The sequence below is a fragment of the Crocuta crocuta genome, unplaced genomic scaffold (assembly GCF_008692635.1).
Source record: "Crocuta crocuta isolate KB4526 unplaced genomic scaffold, BGI_CrCroc_1.0 scaffold10, whole genome shotgun sequence".
NCBI lineage: Eukaryota > Metazoa > Chordata > Mammalia > Carnivora > Hyaenidae > Crocuta > Crocuta crocuta.
The window spans coordinates 5,877,261-5,896,863 of record NW_027527551.1 but is presented as its reverse complement, the minus strand read 5'-3'; the positions used below and the strand labels follow the sequence as shown (position 1 = coordinate 5,896,863).

Genomic DNA, 19,603 nt, shown 5'->3' with positions numbered 1-19,603 from the left:
CTCAAACGACTGAGCCATTCAGGTGCCCCAGTAGTACCATTCTCTCTTATCTCATGTTTTCAAATCCAAATATAGCATTTAGGTAGCACCAAAAAATTGCCCATGTTCTAGGATGAGACCCATTCTACCACCTAGCCTGAGGTAAGGTGCCATCAAAATTCCCTGGACATGGGCAGACTTCTTCAGACTGTTTTAGTCATTGCTGGGACAATCATTGCCCACAAACATTTTCACCAGAACATCATGATGGAAAACCCCCAAACTTAACTGGAACAATCTAGCTAAGTTGGCATGGGTAAAACAGATGATAGGGTAAAAGCTATCATGTTGAAATCACTGTACCAAGGCTCTGGGTAGCCCTCAATTCCAGGACACTAAAGGCTCTCGAGTCAGTTAAGAGCAAACACCACAGTCCAGCCGTGCAAGGCCAAGGAAGAGGAACGCTAAGGAAGGCTGAAACCGCCACTAATGAAAACCAACTGGCCGTGAAAACATCTATAGGCATCATGAGAAAAGCTCCACTTATAAGAAAAAAAATAAATTAGTTCTGTGTCCTTTTCACACTGAGCTGAAGAAACTACTTTATGGTGTGGTTCTGCTGAGTCCTTCTGTTTTACATTTAAAAGAAAAGGAGTTGAAAATCAGAGTGAGAACAATACTTGAAGTATCAGATTTGCATTTCATTAGCTCCCCATATGGAGTGCAGAACTCCTTGCTTTTGAAATTGTATATATTTATGCTTCTCAACCCCCAGAGGCTGTCTGGACTAAACACTAGCTCTAATTCATAACAATTTTGGTTTCTCTTTATGTGTCCCGCAAAGAGACTTGAGACTTTAATGGATAGTACTTAAGAAAATCTACCTGTCAACATACTGCCTTGCACGTGGCCTGTTGGAGCAGACAAAGAAACTGTACCCCTGGGGAAAGAGGAGAAGGGTACTCCGCCCTCCCGGATGGTTCTATAGGTTGCCCGAGTTCTTAGTATCATCTGTCATCCACAGAATGAGTCGCTAATCTCTGTAATTTAAGGACCCTACCGATTCTAACGTTTTAATTGCTTTTAAAGCTTGGCAGTGTTCTGGTGTGCTAGAGGGTGGCACCATTGGAGACATCCACTTTCTTTACAAGGCAGGAAGCAAATCGGTCATTTTAAAACAGTATTTAAGTCTACCTTGCTCCACGCAAGTATTTCAAAAATTTGCCAGGAGAACTGAAATATCCAGGCGTAATGAAAATAAGTTAGGGAAGGATGGCTAGATCAGCCTTAGCTCTGCTACAGTGGATTTCAGCCAAATCCCCCTACTTTAAAGTAGCTTTTTGTGCTTTACTACACCCTGGCTGCCATGTTAAGTGAGCATCTGGAAAAAAAGAACAGTCGAACACTTCATAAAAGTGTATTTTAGGTGGGTTCATTTTGCTATATAAACCAGCTTCCAAGTTTCTTTCTTTCGGAAGGGAGAAGGCTATTTCGGGGAGTAAAGCAGGGCAAGTTTTAAATTGCCACATGTCGCCCATATATATATTCCCAATAAGTTGTTGCTCACTCTGCCCAGGGTTCTTAGTTTATGGAATATCATGTCCATTCCACTACTCTCTTCTCAAGTCCAAGAAAGGCAGGGTCCCTCGTGGCCTGGAGCTTCGGCTTCAATCTCACATCTTCCAGACAGCCTCTCTCCAGGAGCTGCAAGTGACCCTGGCCACTGAGGCTGTGAGCTCCATGTGAAGGGCCCGCACTTCCCTTCCCTGCTCAGTCCCATGGGACGGGAAGGGCCTTCTGACTGACTTTTCCACTCCAGGCAGGGCTGTGGCAGGTGCCCCGACCAAACGGTCCACTAACTTCTGCAGTGTGGGAGTAAAGAGTGTTTAAAGATAACCAAGCACTGAAGACATATGTGCTTATAAAACACCCCCCATGGAATACGTCACAGGCTCATATCATGGCGGAATCTGGTGTGATGACTGCTGCTGGGGATTAAATTTCTCGTCAGCAAGGTAAGAAACGGAGAGAGTCACCAGTCTCGGGGAATGAAATAAGCAGAAAAGAAAGACAGTAACTGTGGAAAGGCAGGAAAGCTTGACATCAACTTGGAAACATTCCTGTTCACTGTCCACGTGCACAAAACTGTCCCCAAGTCCTGCTGAGGCTTATGTCTCTCTCAATTCTCTCATGGGGTCTCACCTGGACATAAGGGAGAACCTCCTAAAATGGCCGCTGTCGCCTCCAGGTCCTTTCCAACCCGTCCTGCAAAACCCTGAAGGCAGACTTCAAACCTTATTAAAACAAAGTGTTTTCCTGAACAATTTGCACCAATTCCTGATCCCACGGACAACAGGCCGCTAACTGAGCAACTACTCCATGGAGACTCCCTGCTGCTGCTTCACACGCACCGGCTCTAACTCTCTCACATGGAGAGAGCGTACTGCAAGGCCACTACTTTCATGATCTCCATTTTATAGATGAGGAGGATGTGGCTTGAGCCTGGGCTGCCGGGTGCCCTTAATGAAGGCACCTGGCATGGACCACAGTTCCATTCATTACGACTGATGACTGCTACAACTACAGGACTGTCCGCATTAGCCGTGTGTTGAGCCCCCATCCCCCACCCCTACCCCAGCGCCTTTGCTTCTGCTGCACACCTCCTTGGAACCGCCTCCCATCCCCCTGCTGTTTAACTGCTGTCACCCTTTGAGGCCCACTTTCTTTGTTGAGCCCCTGGCTCCTTCCGGCTGAATCAGTCTAGGCCTGAGCTGTCCACAAGTCATCTTGTTTGGGTCAGTTTTCCTCTCCAAACAGCCATGAGCTTTCAAAGGCAGCAGCGCTGTCTCAAGTCATGGTGCATTCTATGGTGCCCCACACAGTGCCAGACAAATCAGTGCTCCAGAGTGGTAACTCTAAGAAAAAAGCATGACACACGCTTTCACAGATCTCTTCCTTTCTTCCAGCCCCTGGCTCCTTTAGTGTGTGGTAATGCATTGCCAATGAAAAGGGGAGAATGTAAACAAGGTGAACTGCTGACCGGTTATCCAGCTAAATACAACCCAAATTAGAACCCAATCTGCTTCATCTCTGTTACCTTTACCACACAGCATGTTACAGGTTAGTCCTGTGCTTTTCCTGACAGGAGTAAACTATTGATCATGGAGAAGAAAAGCATGTGGGATGAACCCTCTGTGGGAAAGAACATTTTAGAACCTGATCCATAAGGTCTAATTACCATAAGGTCAACTGGGACTCAAAATTACCTTGTTACATATAATATGCTTTTTAATCATGCTCATTATAGTAACACTTATTCATTAAATTGGATTTTAATAGATAATTTAACAGATACAAGACAATTTCTTAAAATTGTCTTCCAGAGAGAGAGTTTAGATATGCTCAAGTTCTAAGTCACCTTAGGCTCTGACACTTTTAAGGTAACAAGGGAATTATACACCAAAAATATGAAATAATTCCTTCAATAATGGGAATGGAAAGTTTGCCAGAAAGAACTGTAACCTTATCTATAACTAGTGTTAGTGGTATTATCCTCATTGACATCTCATATGGAGAATAATCTGTCTATGAGGAACTAGGTCACAGATTTTGCTCCTACAAGCACTTAAATACTTCAGAAATTCAGAGTGATAGCTCCCTTTGTCAAGTTGTTTGAAAGTGTTCCTGCAGACTGCAAAAGCACAAGATATAGGCAGAAATTCTAGGCTTCGGGGGGAAAAATACTTTCCCCAAATTTTCATTTAACTTCACTATTAAGAATGTTACTTATAAAAAGAAATTGTAGCAAAACAGATTATATATACTGTAGAAGAAAAAAAAGTAGACCTTAGGATTATTTCATTGGTATCTTCATTAACATGTGTTCAGGGAGAAAAACGGGGACTAAGTACAGGGCATGGACATTTACATAGCTTCCAGCCAGAGGCAGAAATGAAATGCTAACAGGAGAGTTCATGTTACCTTCCTAGTTGTATTAAAATTCAGGGATCTCACTAAGCTTCAGTTTCTCTTTTACTAAAAGAAACATTTGCTCCCTGAAGTAATATATATCTGGCTAATAATGGAGCCCTGTGCTGTAAACCAAGCAGCAGCACTTTGTGTTAAAAGAAACTCACTGTAAGGCCATCCGAAAAATAAAGACTGCTACTCTCCCTCTCTGCTCTCCCTGAAAGAGAAGCCACCTCACGCCAGCCTTAATACATACACAACATTCTTTCCAGAATGTGACCGATGGGACTTATACTTAATGCCCCAATCCAGGATTCTTTAGATCTTCGCTCACCTCATAAGCATTAGGTATCTTTGCGTGACATAAAAGGTCCTTTTAGAGAAAGGAAGAAATTAGATACAGAAAAGCTACTTGAAATGCCCAGGACGACCTGACACAGCGCCTGAAGCTACAAGCAGATTCCAGCCTCCCAAATTTCCTTTCTTCTTTTCAAGTTCCAAGGCCGTGATGGTTCACTAATTATGAGAAAGATTTCTGAACAGGGCTGAAATCGGTAAATTAGCATTTCACTGGGGTTTGAGATTTGCATATCTCTTTAGTCATAAAAGTGTTCCAAAAAGAGCATGAAATCATATAAATGTGAAGTATAAAAAGGTGACTTCAAAAAGCAAAACAAAAAAAACCCAAAGAGCTTTCATCGTTGCTGCTGACTTTGCAACAATGTTACTCAACAGTCAAAATATCTCTAAAGCCAGGAAATATAAATAAAAGTAAAGTCCATTTAACAGGCTCTCTGGAAAAACAAAACAAAAGAAAACACTGATTTGGGACGTTCCACACTTTAACTTTAGGAGTCTGTGGAAATTAAACTCTAAGGAAGTAGGCATCCAGCTCTGAAACATTCCACTCGGGGAAAGTAAGTGCCATGAATTCTCCTCACCTCAGACAGAAGAAAATCCAAAGAACTGAATCTCGGCAGAGTCCGATGAAAAGAACAAGTACAAACACATGCTTTGGAGCCACTGGAGAGAAAAGTTGGTCCTACCAAAAATGTTTATTCAACATTCAACAATACCTTGATAGAAGGATGTTGCAGTTCTGAGCTCTCCGACCATCAATCACTGAAAGTTCTTTGACTTTAAGTTTGGAACTCAGTGTGTCATCAATGGCATCTGCTTCTTTCTATAAAGAGCACGAAAGAAATCAATCAAAGTCAAACAGGGACACTCCGACTTCAGACACACACGTTTCCTTTATATTTTCTGTTGATGCGCACTCGCACGCACACACACACACACACACACACACACAGAGGCAAAGCTGAGATGGTGAGGGAGGGAGTGTAAGGAGGTGGCAGAATTGAAACGAAGGGCTAAAATCTAGTTGACAAAGGGAAATAATAAGAAATGCTGACCACCCACATTTGAAAAAGCGTTTTTGGAAGAACAAAGTGCATCTAAGTTGAAGATGCTAAGCGTGCATAAATTATCAGTGAGTGGTGCCCTCCTTTTGTCCCCCAAATCCCTATGGATAGCAGACAGAAGAACTGTCACTATGAATCAAGCTCGGCTGAGGCTTGCCATTGCTAGTCCAGCCATTTGCAGGGCCCATTCACTCCGGAGCCATTTGCATCATGAGCACTCAAAAAGCTGAACAATAAATCCTCCCAAACATCCTCATGTGCAACAGGAAGGTCCCAAGCCCAGATGGTACCTTTCATTACCCTGGAGCCTGATGGACAACAGAGAGGGGGCAATTCAAGGCATTAGTTCAGTTACTTGAATTAACAACAAAACACTACTTTCATACTCTGCCGCTGTACAAAAAGCTGTAAGCAAAGATGGCCAGTCACAATTTATGGTGGAAGAGGCACAGAACAATTATATATAAAATACTGTTTGGGTAAACTGGGCATCAAGGTGAAAATACAGAGCAACTTGATAAATAGCAAGTTTGATTTTATTAGAGGTCAGGATTAATTTCAAACATGGATCATGGCATTTTAAATATGTAAGGAAACCAAAGAGCTCTGGAACTGTCTGTCTAACAGTTTGGGAAAAACAAAGACAATATGGAGTTTATAGTAAGAGGCACTGGGTGATCAAACTTCAGTGGTCTCCTGTCATGCTTTCAAGCACACCGCTTGATAATTATCAGTTAAGAGTTGAAACCCGGTGTGGAATTACCTAAGCACTGCATTACACTATCTGAGAAAAAATAATGGATAACCAAGACATTCTGAGCGTATAGTGAGCCAAGAAGTTATACTAAGCAAGGTTTGGGTAGTTGCTCACTTACCTGCTTGGAGTTACTGTTCACAAAGAAATCCTACAGCCATGGCAGAGGCATGGAAAAGGCAAATCAGATACATGCAGTTCAGAAATCACAGCAACAAATGGGAGAAAGTCAAAGCAGTCAAGGAAATCAGTGACACAGGGTAAGAGAGAATTTATGCCCCAAGGACGAGCAATGAGAGTTGATGAAGCCCGGAAAGCCTGGCTGAAGATACAATGAAGGGCATGGTATGAAGCATTCTGGGTAGAGCACATGTGTTGGGCACAATTTTCATAGGTCGCAAATCAAACTTGGAGAAGAAAGGACTTAGAACACCCCAGAAAGACCCAAGTCGGGAAAGGAACACATTCTCTTGGAAAGAGAAATGGGCTCCATTTATTCAACATGACAATTTTCACTTGAAGCAGAAAAATATNGGGGTCGGGGGCGGGGGGAAAAAGGCAGGAATAGTCTGTCTTCTTATGTCATAAGGAAGGATTAAGAAAAGACAAAAGACAAGTTCAGCAACATAGGTCAGTAATATTAACCCTCAGTATCCCTCAAGAGTCCAAACAACGCCTGGCAGTGCTATGGATAGGTATGAGGAAAAAGACAGAACATGCAATTAAGAGACAATAAGTGATTCATGCTGTGTGCCACCATTGGTGGCCCTGTCACAACGGCCTCAGGACAGTTCAAGCATACAAGGTCTGGGCCTCTTCCTGAAATACTCCAGGCAAGACTTGGAGTGAAGAAGAGAAAGTGGAAGAAGTAACTGACATGGTAAGAGAAAGTTACATCCTTCTTTACATATTTTTGCCATGCTGGAAGAGAGAAAGCTCCAGTGTGCACAACACACCCCAGCTCTCAGGTCAACTGCTTCACGACCAGCAGTTACTCAGCGGATTCCTTAAGGCCTCACTGGCCCGGGCAGCACTGCCAAGGCCAATTTTACACAGATGAGCTGTTTCACATCATTCTTCCAGTGGGAAACAAAATGTGTCCTTCTTTTGCTACGCCCACACAAGGAAGGATTGCTTTTCTAGAATGGCATTTAAAAATAAGTTGATAACTTTCAACTTATTGACAACTTTCTTTTCTGATGTCACAGTTTTCTTTTGTCCCAGTAGGAATGGCCAGGTTTTCTACTTTCAAACGCCTTAGGACACTTTCCCTGTAAAAGTAGCCTCTCTTTTGAAGGGCAGAAAGAACTAAACTATGGCAAAGTGAACTCCGTGAGGTCATCTTGTTCTACTTTTCTCTCTTATTGAGACAAGTTGCTGGTTGAACTTAGATCCAGCACTTACTGTCTGGCCTTCCAAGAAGATAGTTCTACAAAGCTCTCTAGCAATTTATTCTCTGTAAGTTTGCACTATCGGAAAATTAAGACTTCTGACCTTGACTGTAGTGGGCTCTGGAATTAATTAGGTATGGGGCTTGAAGCTCAGCCTTACAATCTGCAAAATGGAATTAACAAGTGGATTACTACTATGATGATTAAACATGGTAATTCATGTAAAAAAGCATTGTGCACGGTACCTCGCACATATGTATGAGCTCAATACTTGGAATCTATGATACAGTTATCTTTCAAGCTGATGATCAAGTTCATTTTTTTTCCTACTATTGCTCTCTTTTTAACTGAGTTGAACAGCTGGCTAAGACCTACCATTTGTTACCAGCAGCAGCAGTAAGTGTGACTGTTAATAGTCAGGTAAAGGTATCTTACCTTTGCAGAGGCAATGTGAGGAATGCCATGGGACAGTGTGGTTAACTGTTAGCTTTAAGGTTTCCTGTCTTTAAGAGTCCTTTCACCCCATTTAAAATAAAATCACAAAGCTTATTAGATGGGCATGTTAAAAAGAATGATGCTTCCAGGCCTCTTTCAAATAAGATAACATTCTTTTTTGAAGCTTTAAATGATTCTGTAATTGGCTTGGGCCAAACACCATAAGATCACCTAACAGGAGGTCTGATTTTTCCAGATGATTTTTGGTGGTGGGCTTTGGAAAATAAAAGTTGGGACTTGAATTTTGAGGAGCCAGTGCTGATAGCTTTCTAGGGATAAGGTTCCACAATGACATAATGATTCAACACTTTATAGATAATAACAATCCTTACCTGGATGTTTCTTAATCTTTTTGAGGTTAAGATCCCTTTGCAAAACTGACAAAAGCTAGGGAGGGATCCCTCTCCAGAAAAATGCATACTATTCAAATAAATGCATAATATTAAAAAATTGTTTTTAAATTTTATTTTTGAGAAACAGAGTGGGAGTGAGGGGGATGCAGAGAGAGAAGATAGATCCAAAGCAGGCTCCAGGCTCTGAACTGTTATCACAGAACCTGATGCAGTGCTCAAACCCACAACATGAGATCATGACCTGAGCCAAAGCTGAATGCTTAATTGACTGAGCCACCTAGACATCCCTAAGTGCATAACATTTATATAAAACCCTGCCTTTAATGATCTCTTACCATGGAGTCAATTTTATAACCTCTATCTTATACTTCGGTTTCAGAAAAACCATCATGCATAATTTTCTCTTTGGCCCTCATATGCCATGGTGAAGGGCCAAGATTATCAAAATAAATATCTTAAATCACAATTTTTCAATGTGAAAACTAGGATCTATAGAATATTGAAAATGTGAAAAAAAAGAAACATTCTTAGACCATTTATTAAAAAAAAAAATCAGATGATAACATGGAATGTTCCAAATAGCTCAAGAATGACTTCTATATTGTATCATTAAGCAGGAAGAGGTCAGCTTCTGGAGCTTGGGGTTGCAGTTAGCCTTTGTTCCCTAAATCAGAGTAGAGAGGCTTTCAAATGTTCTACCATATACTGCTAATAGGACCTGTAAAGAAGGGGTGCCCTTGGGCAAAGAACTTGGAGAAGGAATTGAGATATGAACTGTAAATTTATTGCTATAAAGATAGGACTCACTTTAGGTAAATGTAAAATTCATCTCCCTCTATCCAACTGCATGGAGAGGGAGACTGAATTTATAACATCTCAAGGTGAAAATTTCCCACAAAACCAAAATGAGTATTGTTTAAGTGTATCTGAAATAGTACTGCTATCCTATGCACATGATGTAGGTGGTTGGCCTGGAAATCATACATAATGTAGGTTCAATGAGGAAAAGAGGTTCTGAGATTCAAGAAATTGACTTTCAAATGAACTTCTGGAATGTAAGCTGGGGAATAACTGCACACTATTAAATTCCATTTCACGTGGCACATAAGCTTACATAATCAGCCCTGCACACCTTTGATATCCACACTTGAAGAAAAAAAATCTTGAATAGAAATGGTCCTGTTCTTACAACTGGAGTTACAGAAAATCTTTTACAAAGCCTGACCTTCATAATGAATGAAGCCGTAGCCTAAGAACAAAGTAAAACTGAGAATTCATGCCACTTGCAACCCGACTGTGCTACCTGTTGAGACACTGAATATACACTAAGCCATATTTCTACTATGAGACAGGAATAATACCTCATAGAGCTGGTGTTAGGATTAAAAAATAAGTATATGAGTGCCTTGAGAACTAAGTTTTATAGTTGATGAGATTGGGACTGTGTATATTGTACTCAGCACCAAAAATGTAATGGATACTTAATATTGATTATCATTTTTTAGCCTATACAGATTGTCTTCCTCTTTGCTTTTATACCGTAAGTTGCATCATAAGCCCGTGCAACCACTTAATACATTTGCATCCTTTGAAATATTTCATATACAAAGCAGACAAATACATTTTGATTTTAAGGATAAAAGTATTTCTCAAATCAATTGGGCATATCTTGCATATGTGTACATATTTATATAAAATCTCTCCTAAATATCATTAATCAGTGTTCACCTAAAGTGTACTAATCTCGTACCTGAAATTTTTGTTCAAAACCTTACGCTGTATAGTATTCTTGTTACCTGCACACAGGTAATGGTATTCAGGTGTTCCTTTGCTTCTCTGAGAAACTGACTTGTTCAAACAACTGGCTGAAGTTCAGAGTTTGACCAGTGTTTTATAATTGGAAGGATAGAGGAGATACTATAGAAAAAAAAAAATAGGTTCCCAGTATTCATTGGGGAGTGGAAAGGAGGAGCAGTTCAAGTACGATGATAATTATACAACGTATTGCCAAGACTAAAATGAAAGCACACAGGTCTCTGACATTGCCATTAGATAAGGAGATAGGAAACATTTAATGACAGACACCCCGTTTCCTATACTCTGTCCTACAAATTCCTACTAGAATGTCTGCATCTTTAGATTTTTTTTTTTGTCTCTCAACATTCAGTGAACCCAATAAAATGGCTCAAATTACCTACATTTAGGAAATTTATCTATGGTTTAAAAATCTCATCTCAAATTTGTGCACCAAGAGGGGAAACCTACTTCAATCATCTGAGCCAAGTGTGTTGAAATCTTTTTCCAGAAAGTGCTATTGAAAATGTCACAAATGAATCTCCCTACCAGTCTCCTTAGTGTTAAGTACAACTGAAATGTTCTGGTCTACACTGACTGGAATGACTACTGATTACTTAAACAGTGATCGGTTGCTAGGAGACAATTACCCAATTGCTAGGCTTTCTGCAACTCTGTTTCCCAGAGCTCTTGAGAACTGTCCACATACTTGTCCCAGAGCATTTTGGCAACATCCTTCTGCACCTTCTGCTGAAAGCCAGTTAATTATGAGTCTTGTAAACTTGGGTCTTTTAACCACCTGCCTTCATAATGAATGCAACTCACACGCTCAGACTTGTGAGCAACTCACAAGTGCAACTTGTGCAACTCACACGCTCATCATTTGGAATAACTGCTGTTTTCCTTACTTTTCTAAGCTCCCAAACCTTCACCTTAGGCAACCAGAATGGACCAGAATTAGTGACTAAAACTCAAGTGGGAAATCAACTGGATGTTTAATGAGATCAGAGGATCACTGAATCTACCAGGAAATTTGCTAAAATGTGCTACAACTTCATGTCAAGGCCCAGAGAACACCTTCCTGGGTCAGAAGCAGAGAGACTGAGAGAGGAGGTTCATTGCAGCCAATCAGGAATGAGTCCGGGCCAATCACCTGCCATATGAGGACCCTAAACATACCCTTTGTTTGTCCCTTGAAAGATAAAGTGTCTTGCTTTCTACTGTATGTATCTTTTTTTTTTCTTCATTTCCTTTATACAACACTGCACAACACTGCACAAGTTTTCCTTTATACTTACGGAGGGGCCCCAGCCGAGGGCTCCTGATATACGGTCATGTTAACACGGCAGACAACGACCAGCATTTTTGTACTTTACTTAAATAGCAGAGAATGCATTGCTTTCCCTCTCAGTGAGCATATTCTGGCTAAAAGACACTACTTTTTCAATAGTTTCAGATGCTTCAAAGGTTTTAAAATAAAAACCTGTCAGCTTCGGTTTCTCCCCAGCCTCAGTCCATCTTCTCACTCCATGGTTGGTAGTTCTGTTCTAAGACCCTCTTTCTTGGGAACCAGGGAAGCCTAAGGAAACTAGGACGTCTGCAGCTGGTCTAAGGATGCTCTACCCTGGACGGGATTCATTTAGGAGTTTAAGGGCTCCCAGGAAAGGCAGATGCCTCTAGGTGTTCCTAGTAAGATGCACTCTGCTCTCTCCATCATCTCTCAGCCACCCTGAAGAATCTTTCTTCTTCCACTCCAGGACATGATGTTTCCCTTCCTAGGTCTCTGACTGTCCATTTGGGACCCTTGTTGTGACCTCTTCTGGTCCACCCTTAGGGGGATCTAAGATGCCCTCTCAAGAGAGAGAGGTACCATCAGATGTGACGGGAGCACATGGTATAAAGCTGACGCCCTGGCCACATCAACCTGGATAGCCAGCAAGCGCCAAACCACACGTTCCTACTAGCATCACAAAAGCTTGGCTCTTGTTTGAGAAGCTTCTCTGGTCCTTTTTCTATCAATGCCATCCTCCAAATTGCTCAGTCTTCTCAGCCCCGCTTCTGAGTCTATTGTGTTCATGACACCCAGTAAAAACTTCTAAGGTTCTGGCTCGCTGCCAAATCATAGTTATTTACAAACCCTCGTAGTCTAAAGGTTCCATCTATTTCAAAAAGCGGTTCGCTTCTGATAATAACCAATGGATATATAGATTTTTAAAAGTCAGATCAATTAAAATGGCTTGAGAAACAAACCCTGCGATAATTACAAGTTAGGCAGCTCTCCTACTAATATCTGTTCCTGGTGACCCACCTGGACTAAGCACAAGGGATGTTACTACGCAAAACTCCTTCCACCAACGCAGATAAGGTCTTGGCCACACACCAGGGTATGCAGTTAACAAGCAGCTTCAACACGTTCACATACATACACTGACAGGTACTGAGACACACGTGTGGTACAGGGACAGAGCAGGGTAGGCCAGACAGCCTTGGGCCAAGATGCCCATCACCTCACTGTGTGGCACACAGCCCGGGGACCATCCATGAGGACAGGACTTCTTATATATATATATTTTTAGCATCTGGAGAGCACACGGTGCTACCTGCTGTCTTTGGTAGGCAGAGAATGTTCTCTCCAGGTCTTCCAGGTCCAGAATTTTGAAGACTTTCGTATCATCAATTTCGGTCCATACTGTTCCCTCCAGTTTATTCTGCAAACATCAAGTTAGTAAGTACTAGAGTTTATGGTTATAAACAAAAAGAACAGACGTGGTTTTTTTTTTTTTTTTTTTTTTTTTTTTTAAAAGTGATGCCATCCTCAATTTTTCATTCTACCAGATGCTCAAAGTGGTCTGGCTTCAAACAACATGTCATTTATTTCAGCTCTATCACTTAAGTATCTGAGCTAGTGAGAACCGAATCCATACTAGAAAATGCAATCATTTAACAGTCAGGGCTGCTTCTCTTTTCAGTGACAACACAGTGAGCTGCTAATGTTATCCATTAGAGGGAAAATCAGAACAAATGGCTTACCTCAGGCAGCTTAGACCAGTTGAAGGATTTCAGAGCATTTGTGGGCTGAGGAATGTTTTTCTTCTTGAGTGCCAGACCCAGTGGAGCACCAGGAGGTGGCATGATCCCCCCTAAGGGAGGAGGCCCTGGGGGAGGAGGAGGGCCGCCTGGTGGAAGGGGAGGGGGCGGAGGAGGAAGCATTCCACCTGGTAGGGGTGGAGGTGGTGGTGGGGGAAGGAGGGATCCTGGGACAGAGGAAGGAAAGGGTCCCCCTGGGGCTCCAGGGGAGGGTCCACCTGGGATTGACGCACACACAGCTCTCTGCAACGGTAAAAATAGGAAAAGAGAAGGTCAGTGGAAGAAGTAAATTCACTGGATGATTCTGAGAGTCAGAAACTTTGCCTAAAACATATGTTATAGAGAAAGTCACATTTCTGAGAAGATGGGATTAAAGGGGCAGTAAATCAAACAGACTTTAGGGTCTTCACGGACTTACTGAGTCAGCCTTTGTATGTGGCACATTATGCTTGTCTGTATAGCACTCACATACCACTCACTTCTTATAACATCAGAGTTTTGTTTTCATGAAATCAGTTTTCATTTTAAGAAGTTAACGTGGGGGTGCCTGGGTGGCTCAGTCGGTTTAGCATCTGACTTTTGATTTTGGCCCAGGTCATGATCTCACACTTGGTGAGTTCGAGCCCCACACTGGGATCTATGCTGAAAGCATGGAGCCTGCTTGGGATCCTCTCTCTCAAAATAAATAAATAAAACTTCAAAAAAAAAAAAAGCTAATGTGATCTCTTTTGCTCTTCTTAGAGGATCTGCATTTAAATATGTACACACCCAACCCCGCTCTGCTGCCTAACCTACCTACACAATAGCAGATGGAGCACGTCTTAAAACCACTATGGTAAATCACAAGCATTTAGTCCCCTGGGGCAGAAGGTGTCTGCCTCAGGTAGAGGGGTTCCAGGAAAAATGAGGCCCAGCAGCTGCCCAGAAACAGAAGACCCGGCCTGGCCCGTGGCCCCGGCCCTCACCCTGCTGAGCTCATGGAGCTGTGCTGTGAGATCCGCCACCTGCTGCTTGACTTGCTTATGCTCGCTAGTCTCCTTTTCGAGCTTCTCTTTCATTTTATTTAAGGTCTGCATCATCTCCTCCTTCTCTTGGGTCTTGGCATCACATTCGCGCTCTTTCTTTTCCAGTTTCTGTTGCAACTCATTGTGCTCTACACAGGAAGACAATGGGACATGGAAACAGGGGACTCTTCAAAGCTGAAGCGTTTTTCTCTAAACAGAAAACTGGCTGAGTATGATTGTGAGGCTCTTTATTGGGTAAATATTATTCCTCTCTTCCATCAAAGGGAGTGACTTGTGGACTCAGTGGTGGTTGTGCTTGGAGGGGTCTTTAGGTGAACAATGTTATGGTTCACTCCATTTTGTAAAATACTAAAGAAGAGACCCTAAAGTCACAGTCCTAAAGACGGAACACAAGTGTGAGCACCTATTCGTGGAGGATAATGGTGCCTGCTTGGTATTTAATTCAGGATCCTGTCATAAAAATGGCCCTTTAGCCACACTAGGGAAAATGAATATTAAAAGGGCTTCTTTTCGCAAATTAGAAATGAGAACCAGAGAAGCCATTGTTTGTTAGCTAGGTTGCTGGCTCGTGTCCAAGCAGCAGAGGGCTGAGAGGGAAGATCTTGCTCCGTAAGGATAAGCTGAGACCAGAACGCATCGGTCCCGACATGGAGTCCTCTCTCCCATTCTCCTCTCAGAAGGCTACTTGGACTTGAAGTATCTTATGCTTCTGGCAAATAGTCCTTAAAACTTGTGAAAGCAAATGCTGTCATTTCAGCATTAAAGACCTTAAGAGCAGAGCAAGAGAATCACCATAATATGGGGAGGAAAATATTAAGCTCTCAGCTGTAGTTTTACTAACTTCCCAATCTTGCTATAATGGAACAAGGCATCCAATTAGCCCAATGCTTATTTACGTCGCCAATACGCCTGCTGACTCCAGCCCTTACAGGAGGGAGGAGCTTTGGGAAAGAGGACTAATGAAGTTGAGGCTGCAGATTTTTATTTCAAATGCTTGGCCCCAATTCCTACTCTTTTTATAAAGTAAACCCACTAGAGATAAAACCCACTGGGACTGAGCTATGCAGAATTGGTCTCTATTTCTGAATTGGATAGCACATTTCAATTCTTGCTTTCTCCGTCTCTTACTCTCTCTTCTGAGTTTGCAGAGAAGAGTTCACACCACTTACAGCCTTGAGTTTTACCAGCCTTGACATTAAGATGACCAATAAGAAACGTCTACTGCTCCGTGAAAGAACGCATCCCTGACTTCTTTAGAGACGTGTCTAAAAACCACCTCACTGTGTCCTATTTTCCTTCTTCTGTCTCCTCGTCACTCCTCTTTCACAACTGTAAGACTTGATTCTTATAACTTCTTGTCACTAAGCTTTGACAAAGAACCACCTCAGAGATTTTAACATTTCAGGGGCCCCAGACCCCATTCCAGGGAATCTCCTCGACGGGTCAGGGACAGGGCTTAGGAATTTGTTTTCAAACACTCCTTAAACGATTCTGATGGAATGCCAAGTTTGAGAAGCTGTAGCCTAAAGGATTCTCCCTACAAAGGCGTTAATTTACCATCCATTTGCTAAGACTTTATTGAGCACTTACTACTGAGTATGCCATAATAAAGAGAATTCTCTACCTTTCAGGTCCAGAGAACTTCCCATCTCCTCACATCCTCTGACTCATCATCGTGTGCCCTCTTTAATACAGCCTTGCTACTTGAAGATTTCAGAAAAGAATTTTATCTACAACATCTCCTCTTAACACTCCACCTGTGACCTCACGTTAAACCATCCCGTTCCACTCACTGACCTTGGCCCTTATTTCCTGTACCACCTCAGCCGCCTAAATCTTCCGTAGTCCCTATCATTTACTGAGCAATCAATATGGCACTGTGTGAAAGTCCTTATATTTCTTTTGTCATTTAATCTTTGCAATCTTTAACCCTGTCAGTTAGATGTAATCTTCAGCTTACAGAGGAGGAGGGCAGAGAAGAGGAGTCTGTGTGCCTACGCACACAGTCAGTGAGGAACAGAGCTGAGACGCAGACCCAGAGCCCAGCATGGTGCCTGACACATACAGGCATTCAACAAGCATCCACTGAATGACTGGCTGAATGACTCCCAAGTTTCTCTCCTGTGCGCTCTCCTCCGCTTGTATCCCCGAATCCCCGTGCTCTATGGTTTGGCCCTAACATATTACCTGACCATTTTCTCTTTGGTATAATCTTGCTTCACCCCAACTCTTGGCCAGTGTTTCTATTCTTTCTATAGCAGCTTCGGGAATCTATTTATAAAAAGGTATGGGGCAACCTCACTTGTGTGAGAGCAATCTGAATTCATAGGAGGAAGTTGTAAGACAAGTGTACTGCATGTTCGGTATTTTCTGCTACCAGCGGTGGCCCTGCTTTTCTGCTCCATGAAAAAGGACAAATGCAATGAGGAGAAAGGAAATGCTTTGGCATCTCCTGGACCCTCTTTTCAATGCACTAAGTATCAGGGGTGAGTGTTACTGTGTTTCACTGGCTGTGACTAAGTAAGTTGGACAAGGAAAAGGAAGTCAGTTAACTGGCACAGTGAAAGAGCAGAGGTCAGGAATAAGAGAGTTTTCCTAAGACGGCCGACTTCAAGCTGCAAGCATTTGGAAGGGAGAGGGCGACTTCCATCCATTCTGTGAGTGGCTGGCACAGTGATGGGTACAAATGACTCTCCTATCATTTGATGCTGAGTATTAAGACCAATGACATACTCAAATACCAACAGCTGGCCTAGGAATGTCTCATAATGCATACATCTATGATGGTCTGTGATTTTCTATATGATTTCTCTTTTTATAACTGGTACCAAACTAAGGTCATGTGGAGAACTGGGCTGCTGAAACCAAGTGGCCTGGGTTTCTCTTAAAATTCTGGGTAGTCCCCTTAAAAGCTAGTGGGATTTAAAGAGTAGTTATGGGGTTGGGGAAGGGCTGGCATGAGTGGTAGTTAAGAAAATTTGAGTTAATGAATGAATGCCCAACAGCAAATGCTACAAGTTTTTAAAAAAAATTTTTACCTAATTATAATAAAAGGATAAACTGTTTGGCAATCAGCATGACAATTAAAATAGTTGGATTCAGGAGAAAACAGGGCAAAATGCCCTTAGACACAGAAAAAGAAAGACTGTTGGATACATTCAAGTCAGCAAGAAGTATCAGTGCAAAGTTCTAAAACAAAGAAAGCCTAGAGCTGTCCAATAACCAAATATGTGGCCTCTTCTCTCGTCAGGGCCTCATTATTTACCTTTTCTCATTTTTTCTGCTTGTTCTTTCCACTGCTTAACTTCATTTTCATTAACCAACCTGTATAATAGTTAAAAGAGCATTCATTACAAAAACATAAAAGGGCCATTGCCAAAATGCGTGCTCTTCTAGGTACAAAAATAGTCCACTGCAGAGAAAATCCTCAGCATGCTTGAAACCCATTTAAACCCAGATGTTACTCAGATACATTACGTATGTATATATAGGCGCTCATATTTGACCTCTAGAACATCTCGGTTCTCCCAGCTGCTATTTTAAAGTAGGATAAAGTAAACGTCTTACATGGTGACTACCATCTCACAGACAGCAAAATAAGAAACTTACATTCGTACGACATTCTTAATGTTAAAGTTTTCCAAAGGTGTGGTGTCGGGGTCCTGTCCTTTGTCATTCTGAATGACTATTTGCTGTACAATTCTATCTAGTAGTAGCCAGTACTGAACGGTGTTGCCACTTCTCTTGTCTAAAAAAGAAAAGAAGGGTGGAAAAATACTTCACGTTGTTTCTAAACTAGGATGAATATTTTTCAACAGCGGTCACCCACCAGAGCCATGGAACCAGAGATGTTTACAACATCTGCACCAGCACTTCCCAAAGTTTCTGGAATTCTGACATGTGATGATCGTTTATATGATTGAGAGGCACTTTCTACCCCTTTCTAAATGTGTTGCAAGGCATACATTTATTTTTAAAATCAAAGTAAGTTATAATTCATTTCATTTTTAGAATGTCATAATACCCCTTAAGCTGTGTGGAAACATTTTGGACTGTCACAAAAGCAAGGTTTGGAATCCCTGGTGTGCACCCAACTTAATCAGCACTGCTCAGAAGACAGAGCCCTTTGGATGATGTCCAAACATTCAAAAACACACATGTAAGTCACAAACACACTCACAAGGCATTTGGAGGCAGTGGTGCAGGATGGACATGAAGTGAGGGTAAGCTTCACTATGGGTCAGCCTCTTCCTGGTCAGCTCAAACATCTGGGTCGCACTTTTTGTGTCTATGTGAACCTATTCCGGATGAAAAAGAAATCTAAGTCAACGCCCAGTATCCTTAATACTTGCAATGCAAGATAAGCAAATCCAAGGCACCCAGAGCTAATCCTGCCACTTAGGTAGCAAAACAGAACCCGGATTTCGCTTTTTGCAAGATCCTATACTGGTCCATGTCAACTCAACACACATTACAACAGGGGAAGTCCATGAGTTGATGAGTTAAATCGGAATAACTGTGAGGATACATACCAGTTCAAATCTTTTGGCAAATTCTAGTTCATCTTCATTTCTGAGCATTTCAAAAAAATCTAAATGCCTGAAATCCAATAAAAGAGAAGCTATTAAAAGTAGAACACCCTACAAACATAAGCACATAGGAACCAGGATATTAATGCTAAGGCCTTTCCTAAATTTTCAGAGATAGCTCTAAAAGACGACGACCACAAAATTTTGAATGCCTTTGCTTAATATGTTCTAAGGGAAAAAGACACTCTGACTGAGATCATAATAAAAGACAAGCTTCAAAGCCTAGGATGCCTAGTACACAGTAGACAACTAATAAACGTGTATCAAATCCCAACATAATCAAGTCCAGCTTCTGCTCACACACTCCCTTTATGGAAAAACAGGTCCATATATCTACACTTGCCTGACTGATGAATTAAGATCATGAAAGAAATATTCATGCCACTCGCTATTCATTCAAATATTTATGGAGCCCCTACTATGTATTTTAGCAACTGGGGATAATAAGCTTTATGAAGACAAATACATCAGAGTAAAGGGAAAAGAGAATGATGGGAGGTATGGTGAGTGGTGGACATACACTGGCTTGAACAGGTCTCTTGGAAGGGAACAAGGGAATAAGCAATTTGGACAGATGTGGGAAGATCTTTTAAAAGCTGAGCAAATAGCAAATGCAAAGGCCCTGAGGCAAGACTATTTTGACATGTTCAAAGAACATCAAAGAGAAGAGCATGTTAGAGCACATGAATGAGGGGGAGAGGGGTAGAAGAGGAGATCTGAGAGCTGGTGGGAGATCTTAGAAA

The 19,603-nt window shown here is 41.8% G+C and overlaps 1 protein-coding gene across 1 annotated transcript in view; it reads right to left on the bottom strand.

The window, feature by feature from the left end:
• Nucleotides 1–19,603, bottom strand: part of DAAM1 (dishevelled associated activator of morphogenesis 1) — a 173,547-nt gene that overhangs the window by 26,831 nt on the left and 127,113 nt on the right. The window contains exons 9-16 of the mRNA XM_077768810.1: nucleotides 18,804–18,870; nucleotides 18,452–18,569; nucleotides 17,881–18,019; nucleotides 17,537–17,595; nucleotides 14,212–14,399; nucleotides 13,190–13,489; nucleotides 12,760–12,867; nucleotides 5,025–5,131 (exon numbers count right to left, since the gene is read on the bottom strand). Of these exons, the coding sequence (XP_077624936.1) occupies nucleotides 5,025–5,131; nucleotides 12,760–12,867; nucleotides 13,190–13,489; nucleotides 14,212–14,399; nucleotides 17,537–17,595; nucleotides 17,881–18,019; nucleotides 18,452–18,569; nucleotides 18,804–18,870 (1,086 nt within the window). The remainder of the gene's footprint in view (nucleotides 1–5,024; nucleotides 5,132–12,759; nucleotides 12,868–13,189; nucleotides 13,490–14,211; nucleotides 14,400–17,536; nucleotides 17,596–17,880; nucleotides 18,020–18,451; nucleotides 18,570–18,803; nucleotides 18,871–19,603) is intronic.